Source organism: Pituophis catenifer, unplaced genomic scaffold, assembly GCF_029215685.1.
Source record: "Pituophis catenifer annectens isolate HBS135680 unplaced genomic scaffold, rPitCat1.0.hap2 SCAF_8, whole genome shotgun sequence".
Lineage (NCBI taxonomy): Eukaryota > Metazoa > Chordata > Lepidosauria > Squamata > Colubridae > Pituophis > Pituophis catenifer.
The window spans coordinates 10815184-10837032 of record NW_027256888.1 but is presented as its reverse complement, the minus strand read 5'-3'; the positions used below and the strand labels follow the sequence as shown (position 1 = coordinate 10837032).

Here is a 21849-nt window from a genome sequence, read left to right as displayed (position 1 = left end):
GTCTTATGATTCTTTCTTTTTTTTTAATTTGATTTATATGCCGCCCTTCTCCGGAGACTCAGGGCGGCTTACAATGCGTTAAGCAATAGCCTTCATACTTTTGTATATTTTATACAAAGTCAGTTTATTGCCCCCACAAACTGGGTCCTCATTTCACCTACCTTAGAAAGGATGGAAGGCTGAGTCAACCTTGAGCCTTGGAGAGATTCGAACCAGCAGAAATTGCAGGCAGCTGTGTTAATAACAGGGTGCGTAGACCACTGTACTATTCTTCCCACAGATTAGCTCTTCAGAGGCTTGATATTTATGATGTGTGCAGGTTTTCTTTATTTTTCAATCCAGACAAAAATTACTTTTTTTTTTTTACAAAACAGTGAAATTATGTTAATTAGAATATGGAGTTGGGAATATATAAGGTCATCATTATTTTATTATTTACGTTTTATTTTTGTTAGATTTGTATGTTATCTTTCTTCCAGGAACTCAGGTGGGATGAAGAAAACAGGGCATAATGGAGTGGGCATTTAATTCCTATAATAGATTTTTTATATTTCTCAACATACTCAACAGACCACTGTTACTCTATCAGTTACGATTTATATTGACTGTTTCCTAATATGATTTGATTGCTTATTTGTACCCTACAACTATCATTAAGTGTTGTACCTTATGATTCTTGATGAATGTATCTTGTCTTTTTATGTACACTGAGAGCGTATGCACCAAGACAAATTCCTTGTGTGTCCAATCACCTTTGGCCAATAAAGAATTCTATTCTGTTCTTTTCTGTTCTGTTCTGTTCCGTTCTATTCTATTCTATGACTGTCATTAAGTGTTGTACCTTATGATTCTTGACGAACGTATCTTTTCTTTTATGTACACTGAGAGCTTATGCACCAAAGACAAATTCCTTGTGTGTCCAATCACTTGGCCAATAAAGAATTCTCTTCTCTTCTCTTCTCTTCTCTTCTCTTCTCTTCTCTTCTCTTCTCTTCTCTTCTCTTCTCTTCTCTTCTCTTCTCTTCTCTTCTCTTCTCTTCTCTTCTCCTCTCCTCTCCTCTCCTCTCCTCTCCTCTCCTCTCCTCTCCTCTCCCCTCCCCTCCCCTATTCTATTCTATTCTATTCTATTCTATTCTATTCTATTCTATTCTATTCTATTCTAATGGGACAGATAAACAACTGCCATGTAACAGGAATAGAACTTGGGCCATCAACGAATCCCTAGCATTGATCATCATCATCTGATAAGGTTATATATATATACTATCACTAATCTTTTTGCAATGTCATCCCAAAAGTATAAATTTCAGATAAGAAATAAATAGGGGTGGATAAATGGATTGTCTGCTTCTTAATACAATTCTGCACATTTTAATCAGATGTCATTGTGATCATACAGACGATTGCTTTACCTTCATAAACATGCTGAATCCTGTTTTCAGAAGATCGGTGAGCCCAGAAGACATGTGTTCAATATCAACAGGATCAGGTCGATCAGGATTGTAAATTTCTTCCACCACTTGCTTCATCAATGGTTTATAAGATGCCTTAAAAAAAAAAAAAACACCCCTATTCGTTAAAATTAAATGCATTACATTTTTCAAAGTGAACATGATAACTAATAAACATATGGAAGTGGTTTTTTTCCAGGAAATCGAAAGATAGTGCTTTGTATTTTTTCATAAAAGGATAGTGAGTCAGAGAGGTTGTGCTTTCAATCAATGTTTAAAATGTGCTTCCGATTTGAGGTGAACTAATTCATATTTGTTCTACTACTTGTACTGGGAAAAAATTAATCTCTAAGTGATAGTGATTTAAACGGGGTCTTCGGGTAGAATAGAATAGAGTAGAGTAGAGTAGAGTAGAGTAGAGTAGAGTAGAGTAGAGTAGAGTAGAGTAGAGTAGAACAGAACAGAACAGAACAGAACAGAACAGAACAGAACAGAATAGAATAGAATTCTTTATTGGCCAAGTGTGATTGGACACACAAGGAATTTGTCTTTGGTGCATACGCTCTCAGTGTACATAAAAAGACAAGATACATTCATCAAGAATCATAAAGTACAACACTTAATGATAGTCATAGGGTACAAATAAGCAATCAGGAAACAATATCAATGTAAACCGTAAGGATACAAACAACAAAATTATAGTCATAAGTGGAAGGAGATGGGTGGTGGGAACAATGAGAAGATTAATAGTAGTGCAGACTTAGTAAATAGTTTGACAGTGTTGAGGGAATTATGTATGGCATCAGTCTCAATGTTCAGTTCTACCAGGTGGCTCTGTAAAAAATGCAATTGCTCAGCTTCTCTGAAAATAAAATCAGTCTTTTCACCTTGAAATAAAACTTGAAGAGGGGAAAAAGTGCATAGAAAGGATATAATCTGAAATGCTGCCTTTGCTCAAAAGATCAGTCTGAAATAGCATTCATTCATTCTTTAATTCATTTCATTCCAGCCTTATGCAAGACTGGTGTTTAGTTGACCTCTTAATAGCCAGAATGAGAATACATTACATCACTCTCCTACAGCACCAGGAGGGGGAATACCATCCATAATTCAGTTTTTTACTCAGATCTATTCATCATATACTCAGGTTTTAATAAATATAAACGACAGATTTCAGACTTTGCAATAACACGCAGTAAGAAGCAATCGCTTCAGAAGATGCCACTTGAAAGGGGTCTAGGGCAACCAGCCACGGCCATCTCACCGCAGGACAAGTTACAGTAATATTGAAGAAATAGTGGAATAGAATCATTAAAGAAAAGAGGGCCAATGAAATGAATAATAATAATAATAATAATAATAATAATAATAATAATAATAATAATAATAATAATAATTTTATTTCTATACCGCCCTTCTCCCGAAGGACTCAGGGCGGTGTACAGCCAATTTAAAAACACAAGACACAACAATAATTAAAAATTAAAATAATTAAATAGATTTGGCCGATTTAAAACCCCAAAAATTAAACTACCCCAATTTAAAATTATTATATTGACAGCCCTGTCTGGCGGAACAACAGGGTCTTCAGTGCGCAGCGGAACACCCGGAGGTCAGAGATCTTACGTATTTCCAGGGGCAGTTCATTCCACAGGGTTGGGACTCCCACAGAGAAGGCCCTCCCCCCTGGGTGTTGCCAGCTGACATAACTTGGCTGATGGCACCCTGAGGAGACCCTCTCTGTGGGAATGGACTGGTGGGTGGGAGGCTATTGGTGGCAGAAGACGGTCTCGAAGGTACCCGGGTCCTGTGCCATGGAGCGCTTTAAAGGTGGTAACCAACACCTTGAATCGCACCCGGAAGACCACTGGGAGCCAGTGCAGCTCGCTCAGGAGAGGTGTCACGCGGGCACAACGAGGTGCGCCCATAACCACCCGCGCGGCCGCAAATGAAGTGTGTCTGACAAAAATTAAACCACGTTGAAAAATTATTTTAAATAATTGAATGGGTGAATTGCCCCTTGGTGAGTTGGCCACAGTGAATTGGATGTAGCGAGTTGTCCAGTGGTGGAATTCAATTTTTTTTTTATTACCAGTTCTGTGGGCGTGGCTTGGTGGGCGTGGCAGGGGAAGGATACTGTAAAATCTCCATTTCCTCCCTACTCCAGGGGAAGGATATTGCAAAATCCCCATTTCCTCCCAATCAGCTGGGACTCGGGAGGCAGAGAATAGATGGGGGGCCAGTCAGAGGTGGTATTTACCGGTTTTCCGAACTACTCAAAAGTTCTGCTACCGGTTCTCCAGAACTGGTCAAAACCTGCTGAATAGCACCTCTGGAGTTGTCCCATCTCTCCTTGAAAGGGCACAGCCCGATTCGCTATCCCTTAACCCTAAAACAAACGTCATGGGTTTTAATTGAACTAATGGTTCACTATGGGCCAGATTTTCCAAAAGCTGAAAGCAAAGGCCAGTTTTTGGTAAAATTATCATAAAATGCAGTCATGTCACCAAAAGATACTGCAAAGGTTATAACTGCAGCCTGGTTGCTGAAGGTCCCAACTGCAGTTGCATGACTTTTTCTGTGTGTGTACCAGAGGTGGGTTTCAGCAGGTTCTGACCAGTTCTGGATAACCGGTAGCGGAAATTTTGAGTAGTTCGGAGAACCGGTAAATATCACCTCTGACTGGCCCCGTCCTTATCTATTCTCTGCCTCCCGAGTCCCAGCTGATCGGGAGGAAATGGGGATTTTACAGTATCCTTCTCCTGGAGTGGGGTGGGAATGGAGATTTTACAGTATCCTGACAAGCCCACCAAGCCATGCCACGCCCACCAAGCCACACCCACTAAGGCACACCATGCCCACCAAGCCACACCATACCCACCAAGCCACACTCACAGAACCAGTAGTAAAAATTTTTGAAACCCACCACATGTGTGATGATCTGGACTTTGACTCTGGGTTGTAAGGTCTGTTGGAACTTCAAATGCTCTCTAAGCCAGGGGTCTCCAACCTCTAGTCTGTGGACCGGCACTGCCAAGCACCCCATCCATGGGATGCAGGCAGCATACAAAATCACCCGCCCTCCAGTCCGTAGAAAAACCTCTCTCCATGGAAACGGTCAAAGGTTGGGGGCTAACAGCTCTAAGCAACCGGATGTAAGTCAAGGACTACCTGTATTTACAAGAGCCATGGTGGGACAGTGGTTAAATGCAGTATTGCAGGCTAATTCTGCTGACTGCCAGCAGTTCGATTGTCACTGGCTCAAGGTTGACTCAGCCTTCCATCCTTCTGAGGTTGGTAAAATGAGGACCCAACATAAACCGCTCTATAAACCACTTAGAAAAGGCAGTAAAGCACTGTGAAGTGGTATATAAGTCTAAGTGCTATTGCTACTAGCTGTGACAAATGGATTCGGATTTCTTCGTACTTTCAATAACAGGATACAACCTGCAGATCCTGGGCAGTGCGAAATTTCCCCTGACCCCATTAAAAAAGACAATGAATGGAGTGGACCCTCCAAGGCCAGAGGAAATTTTAAAAAAATCTTTTAAAGTGAGAGAAAGAGAAAAATCAATAATTTATTGAGAACTTAATGGCTGTTGAGTGAATTCATTGGGACAGATCAAAGATTAAATTAAATTTAAATATGAGTTAAATATCATTTTGTCTTCTGGACCTGCCTACTGAGGTAACTGAGGCATGAGTACACATAAGGAAGGTCCCAATGGAATCAGTGCTATATCAGCACAACGTCCAGGGTTGAAATCTGTCCCTTCCTCTAAAAGGGAAGGTTGGAAACTGGACAAAAATAATTCAGCATGGTTAGGTCCAATGGGTGCCTCTTGGGGAGGAAGCAAAAAGCCCCACCTCATTCAAAGCTAGAAGAATCACTCACTTTCTCTTGAAGACTGTTTACCTGAACATCCCAAATATTCCTTCCACAAAGGCACATTTAAATGTGGAAACATTATGCCGAGATAAACAGAACCACGTCTGGAGTATCTCTCGTAGGAAAGTGCCATTTAGTGGAGACAAAGGCTGAGAAAATCTGGCCTTTCGACCAGTTTGCTGACTTCCCACCTGTGCAATTCCTCCCTCAAGCATAAGAGATTGCCATGCACTGATTCTAAAGATATAATACAAGATGGCTGCTAGGTGAAATAAATTTCACTGGTCTTACAAAATGCTCTTCTTTCATGATATTCTGCAATTACGCTGCATTAATCATGACTGAAGTTGGATGGCTTGAATTCTCCGAAAATCATTGTAGAAGGACTACATATTTGAATAGCACTCTGCCCATGCTTAAACTAAATATCTGTTGTCATACAAATGTACACATTATTAGAATGATGCAGGGTTAAACTGCGACATAATTAAAAGCTTTTAGTTAGTGAAAAAAAAAACCTACCATATTCAATTTTATGGGTTTATGCAATTACCGTACTGTAAATCTAAAGTATTAAACAACAAATAACAACCATTAAAGTCGGAAGCTTATAATTTACAAAAATTAGTGGCAGGCAACATTTCTTACTTTTGCTATTCCAAGAAAGCCCCTTTCTAGTTTTCTTAGAAAACTCATGCTGAATCAAGCTGTGGAAATTATAAACGGAAGTGCCACTTATCTTAGGGGGAGGGAAATGAAAAACAAATGAGAAACTAACCACTTAATCTGAACAACTTGAAAGAAAAAAAAATATATTTTCCAAAGCAATTACGGCCATCAACATTTATTTCCTCATCTAGCTTTTTGGAACATCGATGTCCTTTTTTTCTTCTACCCAAGCACAAAAGAAAATTAGAGGCACTAAGCCAAAATGTCCTGATCACACATTTTTACACTCATTCGAGGAGATGCAACTCTTTACTGTACTGCTTGTTGTTGTGAATTCAATCAGAAACATATTTATGCAATATGAGGTATTTGAACAAGATACCAAAACAGCAAATGTATGGAATTAAGAAGAATAACTATTTTTCTGAGGTAATGAAGAACAGTTTGGAAGACAAGTCGTATTTCACAAATGGAACATATTAACATATTAAATTTTGTATTTATGTGTTTTTATCTTGTGGCTGTTCACCGCCCTGAGTCCTTCGGGAGTAGGGCGGTATATAAATCAACTAAACTAAACTAAACTAAACTAAACTAAACTAAACTAAACTAAACTAAACTAAACTAAACTAAACTAAACTAAACTAAACTAAACTAACCGTGATTTATCACTGAGGCTGCAACTGTTGGTTAACTATTCACTAAGAATGATCACCTTTTCATATACAGCTTGAGTATAAATTATACAAAGACTAATGTAAGCCTAAGAGCTGTGGTGGTGCAGTGGTTATTAGAATGCAGTATTGCAGGCTAACTCTGCCCATAGTCAGGAGTTCGATCGTGACCGGCTCAAGGTTGACTCAGCCTTCTATCCTTCCGAGGTTGATAAAATGAGGACCCAGATTGTTAGGTGCAGCTTAGAGAATGCTGTAAAGCACTATGAAGTGGTATGTACTGTGTTTTCCCAAAAATAAGACCCTGTCTTATATTTTTTTGAACCCTGAAATAAGCGCTTGGCCTTATTGCCAGGTGCATAAAAGCCCGATTGGGCTTATTATTATGTCTTATTTTGGGGGAAACAGGGTAAGTCTAAGTGCTATTGCTATTACCTTTGGTCCATCTTAATGCAATCTGAAACTTCTGTATCTGGAATTTGCTACCCTATCAAGGTGATGGCGTAAGAAGTTCTTCCTTTGTTGTAAGGCTGTGCAGTTACGGTTTTGTTCCTTTTTTCCTCTGGCTTTATGCTGCAATTAATTTCATTTTTCTCTCCTCTAACGGATGGGAGGGCATAGAGTGCAAACACAGTGACATCGGGGGAGGGATACACGAAGTGATATTCAGTACCAACGCTGCTGACCTATGTTGTCCCAACAGGACTCCATTTTGCCCAGCACATTGATCAAAATCGGTATAAAACCACTTTAAAAGTTTGTCCAACAGCTTGAAGAAGAGTAACACAAACATGCTGATGATAACTAGGTCTATCTCCAGCAAAGACCAGGGAAGAAAATGATACCTTTATGCTCTGCTTAAATTCACTTAACGGGCTGGATGAGAGAAAATAAATTTAAGACAAATCCCAAAAAGATGGGGTGATGTTGATAAACTGACTTGGGAATTTAGGTTTATCTTCCTTGGGTTGGGATTACAATTTCTCTGAAAGATCAGATGCTCTCTGGCCGCTCTTGGATCTTCAGCCATACCTATTTTTTTTTTTTAAATATTTATTTTGCTATGACAAGGGGTGATTTTATACAGTTAGGCCTGTTCCTGAGGCAATCAGATTATTTACATTTATTTATTTATTTATTTATTTATTTATTTATTTATTTATTTATTTATCAATCAATCTATCAAATTTTTATACCGCCCTTCTCCCAAAGGGACTCAGGGCGGTGTACAGCCAAGATAAAAACCAGCAATATAAAAGTAAAAAACATTTTAAAATTATTAGATAGTTTGGCCAATCATCTAAAACACAATAACCCATTAAAATAATATTTTAGGCCAGCCCTGCTTGATGGAATAATAGTGTTTTAAGGGTGCGGTGGAAGGTACGGAGGTCGGAAATCCGACGAATCTCCGGGGGCAGCTCATTCCAGAGGGCAGGTGCTCCCACAGAGAAGGCTCTCTTCCTGGGGGTCGCCAGTCGGCACTGTCTAACCGACGGCACCCTGAGAAGACCCTCTCTGTGGGAGCGTACTGGTCAGTGGGAGGCTATCAGAGGCAGAAGGCGGTCTCGTAAATATCCAGGTCCTATGCCATGAGCGCTTTAAAGGTGGCGACCAACACCTTGAATCGCACCCGGAAGACCACTGGGAGCTAGTGCAGCTCGCGCAGGAACGGTGTTACATGGGAGCACCGAGTCGCCCCCATAATCACCCACGCGGCCGCATTCTGGACCAGCTGGAGCCTCCGGGTGCTTTTCAAGGGGAGCCCCATGTAGAGAGCGTTACAGAGCGTTACATCTGGATTACATTCGGTTTTGATTGCTGCAATGCATTTTACCTGGCCTACGTCAGTGGTGGCGAACCTTTTACTCACTGAGTGCTGAACAGGTGCGCGCTTTGCACGCATGTGTGCTATCCACGCCAACACACGGCTCCTCCCCCATGTGCTGCGCATGAAACCGCACCATCTGCGCATGCATGTGGCTATTGCACGTGCTACGCGTGCCATCACACCATCTGCACATGTGCAGTTTTTGTGTGTGCAATCCACACACGCAAACACCATCTATGCATGCACGTGCTGCATGCAAGTACTCTCACGTGCATGCGCAAATGCGCGCGCCTGCGCAGGTGAGCTCCAAAGACCAGCTGCGTCCCCTGAATTGCGGGCATGTGCACCGGAGGCCCGAACACCAGCTGGGGCGTGTGCGCATGCGGAGCTGCAGGTGAGTTGAGTGATAGCTAGCGTGGCCGGAAAGATGGCTCTGCGTGCCACCTCGGGGACGCGTGCCATAGGTTCGCCATCACGGGCCTACGTAGAAATGTCAGTCCGTGCAGAATGCAGCGGGATCTTGGCTGCAAACTGGGGCAAGGAACAGATCTGCATTGGAGATGATTTAGGGCGTTGCTTTAAGAGCCCTGAAAAGTTGAGGACCTGACTAGTCTGTTCCATAGCTCTCGTTATGAATTTATGACGTTAATAAGATCAGCAGGAGAGGTCCTTTGGAGCATGTCCCTACTGGGAGAGATCTGTCTTTTGGGCAGACAAGGGAGAGGCCTCCCCTCGGTTGCTCAAAAGGCTATGGAATGTACTCCCTCCTAGGTGGGTTTCACACGCTCAGTGGTTAGGACATTTGTAAAATACGTCTCTTTTGACTGTCTTTTAATTGTTTCAATCTGTATTCATTCATGCATATATAATTATAACTTTTTTAAAAAATAGATCTTTATTAATTATTTACAAATAAAAAAAACATATAATGTAATTTTCAAACAGATATAAGTTATATATAGCTATACAACACCTATTCATCCATATTACAACAGCAGGGAGAATGGCACTTGCCCAGCATTGGAAAAATGTAAATACACCATCAGATCAACTTATAATAAATAAGAGATTGAATTGTGCCGAATTGGACAAATTAACATATATCCTAAGAGAGAAAAAAGAAATCCATATATTACAGTAACTGGGAACGCTGGTATATATGGCTAAAGAAGAGGACAAACATAGAATAAATAACATAGTATTAAATATATACTTGGTTATAATGAGATGGCGTTTGGTATCTAAAATAGTCAACGCTATTTGAACAAAAGGATTTACCGGGATGTAACTTTGAATAAGTATCCGGGGGTTCGATACGACCTACGGTTAGTCTTTCTTTGTGGTTGTCTTTATAATTATAACTTTTAATACTCCTTTTTTTTTTAATTTTAGATTTTGAAGTCGTAGCAAGTGTTCATCAGACCAGAAAGGCAAAGTATGAGAAGGAGGGACGGTGGGGGGAAAGAGAGAGAGAGAGAGTTTCAGAAATTTATGGAAATGCTGCTTGGATGTCAAATATAAAGCTGCCATCATTCAAACGAATTGCTTCAGTTTTAGAAATTACTCTAAAAAAAACTAAAACCCCATGATGGCACATGGAGGCAAGATGTATTCTAAAAACTCACTTATAGAGAGCAAGATGGATTTTATATCCAAACATCACACAATTGGTCACGTTCAGGAAAGTGTAGTTTTGGTTGCCTGCCAGGGTGAAAGAGATGAAAACTGATTAGAAAAACACATGTCAACTTGCCTGTTGGCTGTGGCTTCCCGGGCTATGTACAGAATTAAACTGTTTCATGTGGGTCCGAGCTCGCGTAACATCCCTTAGGCTCTTAAAGATCTCATTCACTGCAGCCGTGGCTTTTTGAAATGTAACCTTGGTGGAAGACTCACAACCTGAAACAAGGGAAGATGAGTTAGCGGGGAAAATTGTTTAAGGCTGGCACGTTCCTACAACTTGAGGTTTTCTTTGTTCTCCGGCTGGGGTCTGGCAAACTTGCCAAATGCCGTAAAAAAAAAAAAGCAATCAATTTGAACGCCACATTTGATATGTTACAGGAGAGGATAAAAACGACTCTCTTAACTTGGTCTAGAGTTTTTAAAGACTCACCAGTTTATGTTATTCAGCTACAAATAAAATAAAATAAATCGAAATCTAGTTATAAGAGACATGATGAGTTTTTACACAAAAGGCATTTTGGTTTTCTTTATACTCCAGTTTATAAAACTGTCACACAAATATTCATAAGGTTTTTCTGTCTCATTTTTGCACCTGCCACTGATTTTTTTAAAAAAACAAAAACCTACCCAGTTAGTTGAACATATAGTTAAGTATGTGTTGGTTACAGAGGTGGAGTTTCAGCAGGTTTTGACCAGTTCTGGAGAAGTGGTAGCAGAAATTTTGAGTAGTTTTTTTTTTAATTTGATTTATATGCCGCCCTTCTCCGGAGACTCAGGGCGGCTTACAATGCGTTAAGCAATAGCCTTCATACTTTTGTATATTTTTATACAAAGTCAGCTTATTGCCCCCACAAACTGGGTCCTCATTTAACCTACCTTAGAAAGGATGGAAGGCTGAGTCAACCTTGAGCCTGGTAAGATTCGAACCTGCAGTTCAGAGAACCAGTAGTAAAAATTCTGACTGGCCCTGCCAGTCAGAATATTCTGCCTCTCAAGTCCCAGCTGATCAGGAGGAAATGGGGATTTTGCAGTAACCTTCCCCTGCCACGCCCACCAAGCCATGCCACGCCCACCAAGCCACGCCCACAGAACCGGTAGTAAAAAATTCTGAAACCCACTACTGGTTGGTTAATGAATTTTCCCACAAAGTAAGAATGACCAAAGTATTTTGCTTTGAATAGGTGTACTAGACTAGAGCATATATTGCAATGAGAAGTGCAACACACCAATTTGGTGAAAGGGGATCTGTGCAAAATCTCATGAGATTCACAAACGCTAAAAGCATTGCCTTCCCGTGCCAGAGCTTGGCTTCAATTCTTACTTGCCGATGTATTTACAGGTCTCTTTTTTAGAGCTTTAAAACCTGCCCCATTGAATTGCACTTAAGAAATAAGATAACTGATTAGTCATTGCTGGTAATTTTGCAAAGACACCAGGACGTATCTGAAGTAGCCTGCAACGTTATGTTTTAAGAGCAAGGTTCAAAAAACATGAACCCATTACGACTCCCCATGCCTTGAAACTGAATTTTCACAGAGCAGGAATGAAAGGTTTTGAGTTTCGAAAGAACATTAGAAAGGCCTTTTACTTTAAGCCGAAACAATTTTGAAAAGGTAACACAGATTCAAGGATTGTACTGGCTTTTATGACAATTCCAATGTTATTTTCTGAAAACCATAGTTATTGCGAGTTCCGAGGCTTCTTTGTATCAATCAATTAAGACTGTAGAATATATATATATATATATATATATATATATATATATATATATATATATATATATATATATATATATATATAAGCTGGACGCCTGTGCTTCGCTACGAAACTATGTGCTCAGGCTTGATAACTTGACACTTACAGACTGAAACTTAATGTAGAATGTGTAACTCAGTAGCATCAGAGTGTGTTAATATAATGCAACTGGCAGTTGGAACAGACTTTGTGTGCGCTGCGTTCTTTGGGGTCCATAGCTGGGGCAGAACATGAACTCAGAACCTTACGTCAGTCAGTGAATAAAGTGAGCCAATCCGTGTCCCCTCCAACTGGCCAAACATTGGCTGTTTTGTAAAATGAACCACAATTAAAACATGAGTTGTTATGCTAGGAAAGCTCCCTGGCTGTCTAGACACATTTTGAATGTTTTTTTTTTCCCCATCTAAATTTCCATGGAAAGCTGAGGTGGTAGCATGGCATTATAGTGATGGAACCTCATGGTTTTCCATACAGCATTTAGTGTGGCTGGAAATTTTATATGTAAGTCTCTGTTTTTCATAGGAAGTGGGGTGGGGAGAAGGAAGATTAGGAAAGAGGCTGAAGCAAAGTTTGGTGCATCCTGTTCATATCAGTAGGGAAGAGCCAGCTTTGTTGCAAGAATTTGTGGATTTGATTAGAAAAGTATCAAGATGGGTTCATTGATAATCTACAGACGGGGAGGTTGAACAACTAGCTTCGTGGTGCGACCGGAACAATCTGGAACAGAACACACTCAAAACCGTAGAAACGGTGGTAGACTTTAGGAGAAACCCTTCCATACTTCCACCTCTTACAATACTAGACAGCACAGTATCAACAGTAGAGACCTTCAAATTTCTAGGTTCTACCATATGCAAGATCTAAAATGGACAGCTAACATCAAGGAGGAGGCTCAGCGGCCTGAGATGGTCGGCCAGTTCCAGGCCATGATGCAGTCCCACTGGAAAGAGGCCCTCCGGTTTTGCCACCAGTGACGCTTCCTTCCAGCCTTCGCCCAAAGCCCCTCACCAGGAGGCTGAAACAGACCCCAAGTCAGAATTTCTGCCCCCCTCCGACCCATACAAAAAGACCCCAAAGGGGGAGACTCTCTGCAGCAACACAAACGTTCATTGCATGTATCCAGCCCAGAGGCCGTAGCTTGAGGACCCCTGATTTAGTGCAATATAGAAAATGCAAATAATTTTTCTGTGGACCACCAAAATTTTCTCACGGACCACCGGTGGTCCACGGACCACCAGTTGGTGACCGCTGCTCTAGTCCACCATTCCCACTTTCAATTCAGAAACAGAGTACAGAGTGCAGATCTTGCCAACCACCAAGAAAATCCAACACAGTACAGATAATTAAAGTGTATTCACCGGTATGTTTTTTAAAAGGGCCAGTAACCAGTGGTTGGGCTGCCATTTTGTTGAGTATCATCACTTCTCCTGTCGCCATACCAACCACCCAAGTATTTATATAGCAACTGCAGGAGGAGGAGGAGGAAATGTTAAAATAGCGCCGCGTGGGGATAAATTTCTGCCATTAGTTCTAACTCATGACATTTTTTAAACTAAGAAGACTAAAATGTTCAGACTGCCCAGGACCTTGGCAATCTACTGAATCATTTATCAGGACAAAAACAGAACTGCTTCCATTCAGCAACAGGAACAGCAGAAGGCGGCTTCAGCTAGTTTGAACGAGCCTTGGAAAACAAAGTCAGAACATTTCTGGTCTCTTCGTAACAATGCTATATAAGTGTTTATTTGAACTTTTATAGATGCCATAACTCTCTCCTGTTATTTTTTTACTTTGGAGAGCTGAGTTGAAAACGCTGTTTTCAAGAAGGAATAAATTCACTATCACTGCAACCTGTGGGTTGTGTAAATATAAAATCAGTCTCTTGTTCATACATACATACATACATACATACATACATACATGAGTGCAAAAGTTGGCTTGAAACTCAACATCAAGAAAACTAAGATTGTGGCATCCGTCCCTCTCCATTCCTGGCAAATAGTTGGGGAAGAAATGGAGGTAGTGACAGATTTTATTTTCCTGGGCTCCAAGATCACCGCAGATGGGGACTGCAGCCAAGAAATTAAAAGACGCTTGCTCCTGGGGAGGAAAGCTATGGCAAATCTAGATAGCCTACTAAAAAGCAGTAAGCTATCTAGATTTGAGACATCACCATGCCAACAAAAGTGCGTATAGTCAAGGCTATGGTTTTCCCAGTTGCGATGTATGGCTGTGAAAGTTGGACCATAAGGAAGGCTGAGCGCCAAAGAATTGAGGCCTTTGAACTCTGGTGCTGGAGAAGACTCCTGCGAATCCCTTGGACTGTAAGGCGATCCAACCGGTCAGTCCTAGAGGAGATCAACCCTGACTGCTCTTTAGAAGGCCAGATCCTGAAGATGAAACTCAAATACTTTGGCCACCTAATGAGAAGGAAGGACTCACTGGAGAAGAGCCTAAAGATTGAGGGCCAAAGAAGAAGGGACGGCAGAGAACGAGTTGGCTGGATGGAGTCACTGAAGCAGTCAGTATGAGCTTAAATGGATTCCAGAGGATGGTAGAGGACAGGAAGGCCTGGAGGAACGTTGTCCATGGGGTCACGATAGGTCGGTTGATCCTGATTTTCTGGAATTATTCTAATACATCTGTATGCTGTGGATGGATACACTGCAGTTCTAGAATTGAAGAAACTTCTTGGATGAGGAGCGAAAAGTTTTCAAAGAAAAAAAAACCCAAGGAAGTCCAGTTGCCTTTTAGAAAAAGCACCTTTGGGTTTTATCCTACCAAGAGGCATAAAAACTAACCCCCCAAATGAATCGTTTCATTATATTTAACAATAAAAATCAAGGAAGCAGAACCCAATAAATCCAAAACATGTTTTAATCCCAATATTTATTCCATCAGAAATTCCCTATATAACCAGCCCAAAGATTATCACTATTTTAAAAATGACCACAAAGTATCGCTCATTTACGGTATACATAAGGATCCACAGAGCTCCAAAAATCTGAAACCTAACATTGGTTTCACTCTAATCCCAATTTAAAAAAAAAAAAATGAAAACTTAAAAATTATCCTGAAAGCGTCTCCATTGATAATATGATTCTACATCTACGATTAAGCATAAAAACTCACTTAAAAGATAACCCTGCCATTACATTTAACTACAGACCTCAAGGAAGTTAACTCTAACGTCACCCTAATTGCAATGCAAATCTCTAACACTAAAAATTTATCTTATTTTTTCTCTCAAAAAGATGATTGGGGTGGAGGAGAGGAGTCAAATGCATTGGGTACTACGGAAGATCAATCAAAAATAGGCTGATTTTTGTTTGGACAAGAATGGACAGATTTCGGAAGATGGGCATGTTTGTTGGAATGTTGGATTGTGCTCTCCAGTCAATTCAAGTTGATGCACGGGGAGAATGGATTGGCAGCCTTCCAGTGATAGAGACACTGGCCTCCACATAGGCACCTGGCTCTATTTGGTATATTTTTACTGGTACTGGGGAGGTAAAAGTCTGGCTCATCATGATCACAGAGGACTGTCCAAAGCTGTACGATCACTTAAACATGAGCTAGCAGTGTGCAGCAGTAGCAAAAAAACCTAATACATTAACAGTGTTGGAAGAGACCTTGTAGGACATCTAGTCCAACCTCCCACCCAAGCAGGAGACCTTACACCCGTGATGGCGAACCTATGGCACGCGTGCCACAGGTGGCACACAGAGCCATATCGGTGGGCACACAAGCTCAGCCCCGGCTCGCTGATTTTCAGGCCTTCTGGGTCCACCAATCGGCAAACAGGACATTTCCAGCCTCCGGAGGGCCTCCAGGGGAGTGGGGAAGGTCATTTTTGCCCTCCCCAGGCTCCTAGAAAGGCTCTGGAGCCTGGGGAGAGTGAAAAACAGGTCTACCGGACCCACTGTGCCATCACATGCCAAAAACGGGGGAAGCATGGGGGGGGGGTCGCGTGCACATGTGTGTGGGGGACAGGGCGCATAGAATTATGGGTGTCGGCATGCACACGCGTGACCCACCCACGTTCCCCTCGCTTTTGGCACGCGATGGCAAAAAGGTTAGCCATCACTGCCTTACACCATTTCTGACCAAGGGCAGTCCAATCTCTTCTTGATGAAGATGCCTCCAGTGATGAAGCTCCCACAACTTCCGAAGGCAACTTCTGTCCCATGGGTTGATTGTTCTCACTGTCAGAAAATTTCTCCTTATTTCCAGGTTGAATCTCTCCTTGTTCAATTCCCATCCATTGTTTCTTCTCTGGCCTCCAGGTGCTTTGGAAAATAGGTTGATATCCTCTTCTTTGTGGCAGGTACTCAAATATTGTAATACTGCTATCATGTCACCCCTGGTCCTTCCCTTCACTAGACTAGCCATGCCCAGTTCCTGCAACCGTTCTTCATACGTTTTAGCCTCCAGGTCCCTAATCATCTTTGTTGCTTTCCTCTGCACTATTTCCAAAGTCTGCTTAGTGCTCTTACTCAGCTCACCAACTTAGGAGCAATAAACATTCAGTAGCGTCTCTTATTTCTTTGGTTCCTGTGGTTACATCAGGTTAAAACTCACCACTTTAGAGTATTTTCATGGAAAACGAAGGAGATGTATAAACAATAACCTAATAAAATTGTTCAGCTTAGTCACATGTTCCAATTAGGTGAAACAAAAGCAAAAACATTTCTCTAAATGGCCTGCCAGAAAAACCTTGGAACTATTTCTAGAAATCCTTTACCCCTGAATATGCACCAGATTTGGGCAGGATTATTTGACAGTTTTACTGAAAATAGACAAATTTCTTTTTTTTCTTTTTCTTTTTTTTTTTAAAAAAAACTAAATTACAAATTCTGCTGTTGTTTAAATGTTGCTATGGTTGAATACGCGTGTTTTTACTCTGCTATTTGAAGATAAATAATTCTGAACTCTTAATTCTTTTCGATTTCTCTCTGGAGTCTAGGTGGTTTCCAGGGCTTTATAAGATATACAAATATAGAACATATCAAAGTCTGAATGGCGCAGGATTCTCTCAAAATTCATTTCCCATCAAGCATACCCATTTCTCCATTCCCTGCACACTTGAAACAATACCGATCCTCACAAGATATTCATTGGTAATATAAAAATTAAGACAAGTTATTGTCTTAATTTATTGACAGTTAATAACCGTCTGGTTTGGCTCTGCAACCCAACAAGAGAGACACAGACTTCAGAGGATCATTAGAACTGCAGAAAAAACAATGGCTACCAACCTGCCTTCCATTGAGGACCTGTATGCTGCACGAGTCAAAAAGAGGGCTGTGAAAATATTTACAGACCCCTCACATCCTGGACATAAACTGTTTCAACTCCTACCCTCAAAACGACGCTATAGAGCACTGCACACCAGAACAACTAGACACAAGAACAGTTTTTTCCCTCTGCTAAACAAATACTTCCCTCAACACTGTCAAACTATTCACTAAGTCTGCACTACTATTAATCTTCTCATCGTTCCCACCACCCATCTCCTTCCACTTATGACTGTGTGACTGTAATCTTGTTGCTGGTATCCTTAAGATTTATATCGACTGTTTCCTTATGACTATCATTAAGTGTTGTATCTTATGATTCTTGACGAATGTATCTTTTCTTTTATGTTCTCCGAGAGCGTATCCACCAAGACAAATTCCTTGTGTGTCCAATCACACTTGGCCAATAAAGAATTCTATAATTCTAGAGTGTAGGAACCACTTTCTCTGCATATTAAGGGGTAGCAATGTAGGTATCTATCTTCTTTCAAATGTGAGAGCACACCCTGCATTTACTTGGACTACCTTTTTCTTAAACTATGTCATTTCTTTATAATCCATATTTTCTAGCACCACACTGTTACTTCCCCACATTTAGACCGTGAGAAGGGGAGGCTGATTAACTGGGGAGAGAAATGCTATATGCTGTTTTCAAAACTGAATCTTTGGATGAGCTAGGGATGAATTCTATCATTTAAGTCAGATTCCGTAGATCTTGGTTCATACTAAAATCAAAGGGTGAAGGGCAGTGGTGAAATCCAAATTGTTTTTACTACCGGTTCTGTGGGCGTGGCGTGGCGGGCATGGCTTGGTGGGCGTGGCAGCGGAAGGATACAGCAAAACCTTCATTCCCACCCCATTCCTGGGGGGGGAAGGATATTGCAAAATCTCCATTCCCACCTGACTCCAGGGGAAGGATACTGCAAAATCTCCATTCCCTCCCCACTCCAGGGGAAGGATACTGCAAAATCTCCATTCCCACCCGACTCCAGTGGAAGGATACAGCAAAACCTTCATTCCCACCCCATTCCTGGGGAAGGATATTGCAAAATCTCCATTCCCACCCCACTCCAGGGGAAGGATACTGCAAAATCTCCATTCCCTCCCCACTCCAGGGGAAGGATCCTGCAAAATCTCCATTCCCACCCCACTCCAGGGGAAGGATACTGCAAAATCTCCATTCCCTCCCCACTCCAGGGGAAGGATACTGCAAAATCTCCATTCCCACCCCACTCCAGGGGAAGGATACTGCAAAATCTCCATTCCCTCCCCACTCCAGGGGAAGGATACTGCAAAATCTCCATTCCCACCCCACTCCAGGGGAAGGATACTGCAAAATCTCCATTCCCTCCCCACTCCAGGGGAAGGATACTGCAAAATCTCCATTCCCTCCCCACTCCAGGGGAAGGATACTGCAAAATCTCCATTCCCACCCCACTCCAGGGGAAGGATACTGCAAAATCTCCATTCCCACCCCACTCCAGGGGAAGGATATTGTAAAATCCCCATCCCCTCCTCATTCCTGGGGGAAGGATACTGCAAAGTCTCCATTCCCACCCCACTCAGAAGTGGTATTTGCTAGTTCTCTGAACTACTCAAAATTTCTGCTACCGGTTCTCCAGAACCTGTCAGAACCTGCTGGATTTTACCCCTGGTGAAGGGGCAGAAGCAAACCCATTAGCTCTGCTATCCTTTCTACCTTCCACAATGTACCGTTGACTGCAGGGAAAATCACCAGACCTGCAGGCATTTATAAGCGTAAATCAAAACCTAACTTCTTGTCTGCTCAAAGCCTGCCATCAGATCCAGAACTAGGAAGCCACAGAAAATAGCTTATCTGGGAGTTGAAACCCCTACAAAATGAATATCTTTTAAAGCAGGGATGAAAGATGCGTGCATAGTTCTCAAATTCTCTGCCAAGCTCTCATAACATTCCCCCCTTACAAAGATGTATATTGTTTTTTAAAAGGCAAGCACTGCTCTACTGCCCTCTAGTGTACATTTGTAAAAAAACAAAATGCAAGTGATAGGTAGACGGTTCCATCCTTTCGACGGAGCTAACTTCAGTGATCAAGTATCATGCAAAAAAAGAGAGATGCTTAAATGCAGTCCCACAGCAGAGACTTCTTTGCAGGTCCTGTTGCTTTCTATTCTGCATTCAGCCACACTGGCCCGATGGAACATAAACACTGTTGGAAGTGCAGAAAAACACAGGGAACTTTTTACCATGCTTGGTGGCTCTGCCCGGTAATTAAGAAATAGATAGGGATAAGAGAAATAACAGATTATGAAATTGAATTAGAACCTGAGATTTTTCTATTAGGCATGATTAAAAAGAACATCCGAAATGACATAAAATATCTAATACTTCATATAATCACGGCGGCAAGATTAGCGCTAGCACAATTTTGGAAAAGCGATCGACTGCCAACGGGCCAGGAACTAATACAAAAAATATATACATGCGCAGAAATGGACAAACTAACTTTAGAGTTACAGGATAAGGAGGACTCTAAATATTATGCAATATGGAATAGATGGTACCAATGGATAAACCAGAGGAAAGGAAATGGGTAGAGATGAATTTAGAAGAAATTAATAGAACAAAAAACAGCACTGTCAGAGGGATAGAATATGAATGATCTTACTGTATGTTTGTATATATGTACATATAATACATCATAATATAGGTATATAGAATAATGGAAATCAGTCAATAGGTAAAGTTTATGCACTGTATATGTAAATTTGTTTCTTGATTGAGAGAAACTTGTATGTTTTAAATGTTTTTTTTAATAATAAAGTTTTGTTTATAATAATAATAATAAAAAAAAGGAACATAATCAACCAGTCCATATACAAAACATGTAGGATGAAATCAAGATCAAGTGAGGTACTAATACCACTCTATAAAGCCTTAGTAAGACCACACCTAGAGTACTGCATCCAGTTCTGGTCACCACCCTATAAAAAAAGATGTTGAGACTCTAGAAAAAGTGCAGAGAAGAGCAACCAAGATGATTAAGGGACCGGAGGCTAAAACATATTGTTAGGATATAGTTTGAGCCTAACAAGTTGTCCAGGCAATATATGTGTTCTGTGACTTTAATATGAATATGTATTGTGTGATTTTAAAGTTTTACTGCTGTTTCATTGCTTGTGGGGCTAAAGGGCATATAGCTAAGTATTGTAAGAATAAGAAAATGTCTGTTAGGGACAATACTAGACCCAAGAAGGGTTGTAATTTAGCTATATCCAGTTCAACTATTGATGTTAACCAGGATTGTTGGGTTGTTGACTGTGGTGCTTCTCAATCTATTTCTAGAAATAGAAAAAAAATTTCTATTCATTTTTGCTGATTCATTGTAATGCTGAGTCATGCTGTAATTAGTTGTGAACGAATTTAAGAAAGGTATTCAGTTGATGATAAGCTACCATAGTGTGTGGAGTTGCTACCATTGTGCTATCATCGGTTGGATGGATCTGCTACCATCGTGGTTTGTGAACCAGAGTGAGTTTGTTATTCTAACCAACTACTGTTTGTGTGGTAAGAAGATTCTTTGTATTACTGGACTGATTTAACTGGCAAAGACTTGGATTGATTTAAAGACGATGAGATTGTTTTTTCACTATAAAGTAAACTTTTGATAAACCAGTTTGCACATCTCTTATTCATTGCTCTCAGCAACGTTTCTCTGTGCTCTACACTCTGCTGGTTGGTAACACAACAACAATATCCTTAACACATACGATGAACGGTTGCAGGAACTGGGCATGGCTAGTCTATTGAAGAGAAGGACCAGGGGAAACATGATAGCCATCTTCCAATATTTGAGGGGCTGCCGCAGAGAGGAGAGGGTCAAGCTATTTTCCAAAGCACCTGAAGGCCAGAGAAGGAATCATGGGTGAAAACTGATCAAGGAGAGATTCAATCTGGAAATAAAGAGAAATTTTCTGACAGTGAGAACAATCAACCAAGGGAACAGAAGTTGCCTTCGGACAGTGTAGGAGCTTCATCACTGGGAGCTTTCAAGAAGAGACTGGGCTGCCATCTGTCAGAAATGGTGTAGGGCAGTGGTCCCCAACCCCCGGTCTGCGGACCGGTGCCGGGCCGTGGAGTACCTGGCACCGGGCCGCGCAGCAGCCGGGGGACAGGAACGCTGCAGCGCAAAGGCTCCTGGGCCGTGCGCAATGGGCCTGCGCAAAGGCTCCTGGGCCGTGCGCAATGGGCCTGCGCAAAGGCTCCTGGGCCGTGCGCAATGGGCCTGCGCAAAGGCTCCTGGGCCGTGGCCCCACCCCTGCGCGCGCTCAGCGGGCCGCGGCGATAAAAAGGTTGGGGACCACTGGTGTAGGGTCTCCTGCTTGGCCTAGATGACCTACAAGATCCCTTCCAACTCTGGTTAATCTGTTAAAAATCAATCAGGACCCTGCATCTGGGGGGGGGGGGGGTAAGGCATTGTTCTGAATTTCCCCAAACCCATCAGGAATTCCAGATTTCATCTTGGGAGCCAACTCAGCTGGCTCCTAAAGTTCGAAGCTATGACTTATTCACCCCAATTTATTTTAATTAGTGAGAAGCCTCCAAGCTAGCAATGAACAG

General features: G+C 41.5%; 1 protein-coding gene across 1 annotated transcript in view; it reads right to left on the bottom strand.

Annotated features, from left to right (window-relative positions):
• SCFD2 (sec1 family domain containing 2) overlaps positions 1 to 21849 on the bottom strand; it is a 181892-nt gene that overhangs the window by 36957 nt on the left and 123086 nt on the right. The window contains exons 6-7 of the mRNA XM_070948848.1: positions 10268 to 10413; positions 1413 to 1547 (exon numbers count right to left, since the gene is read on the bottom strand). Of these exons, the coding sequence (XP_070804949.1) occupies positions 1413 to 1547; positions 10268 to 10413 (281 nt within the window). The remainder of the gene's footprint in view (positions 1 to 1412; positions 1548 to 10267; positions 10414 to 21849) is intronic.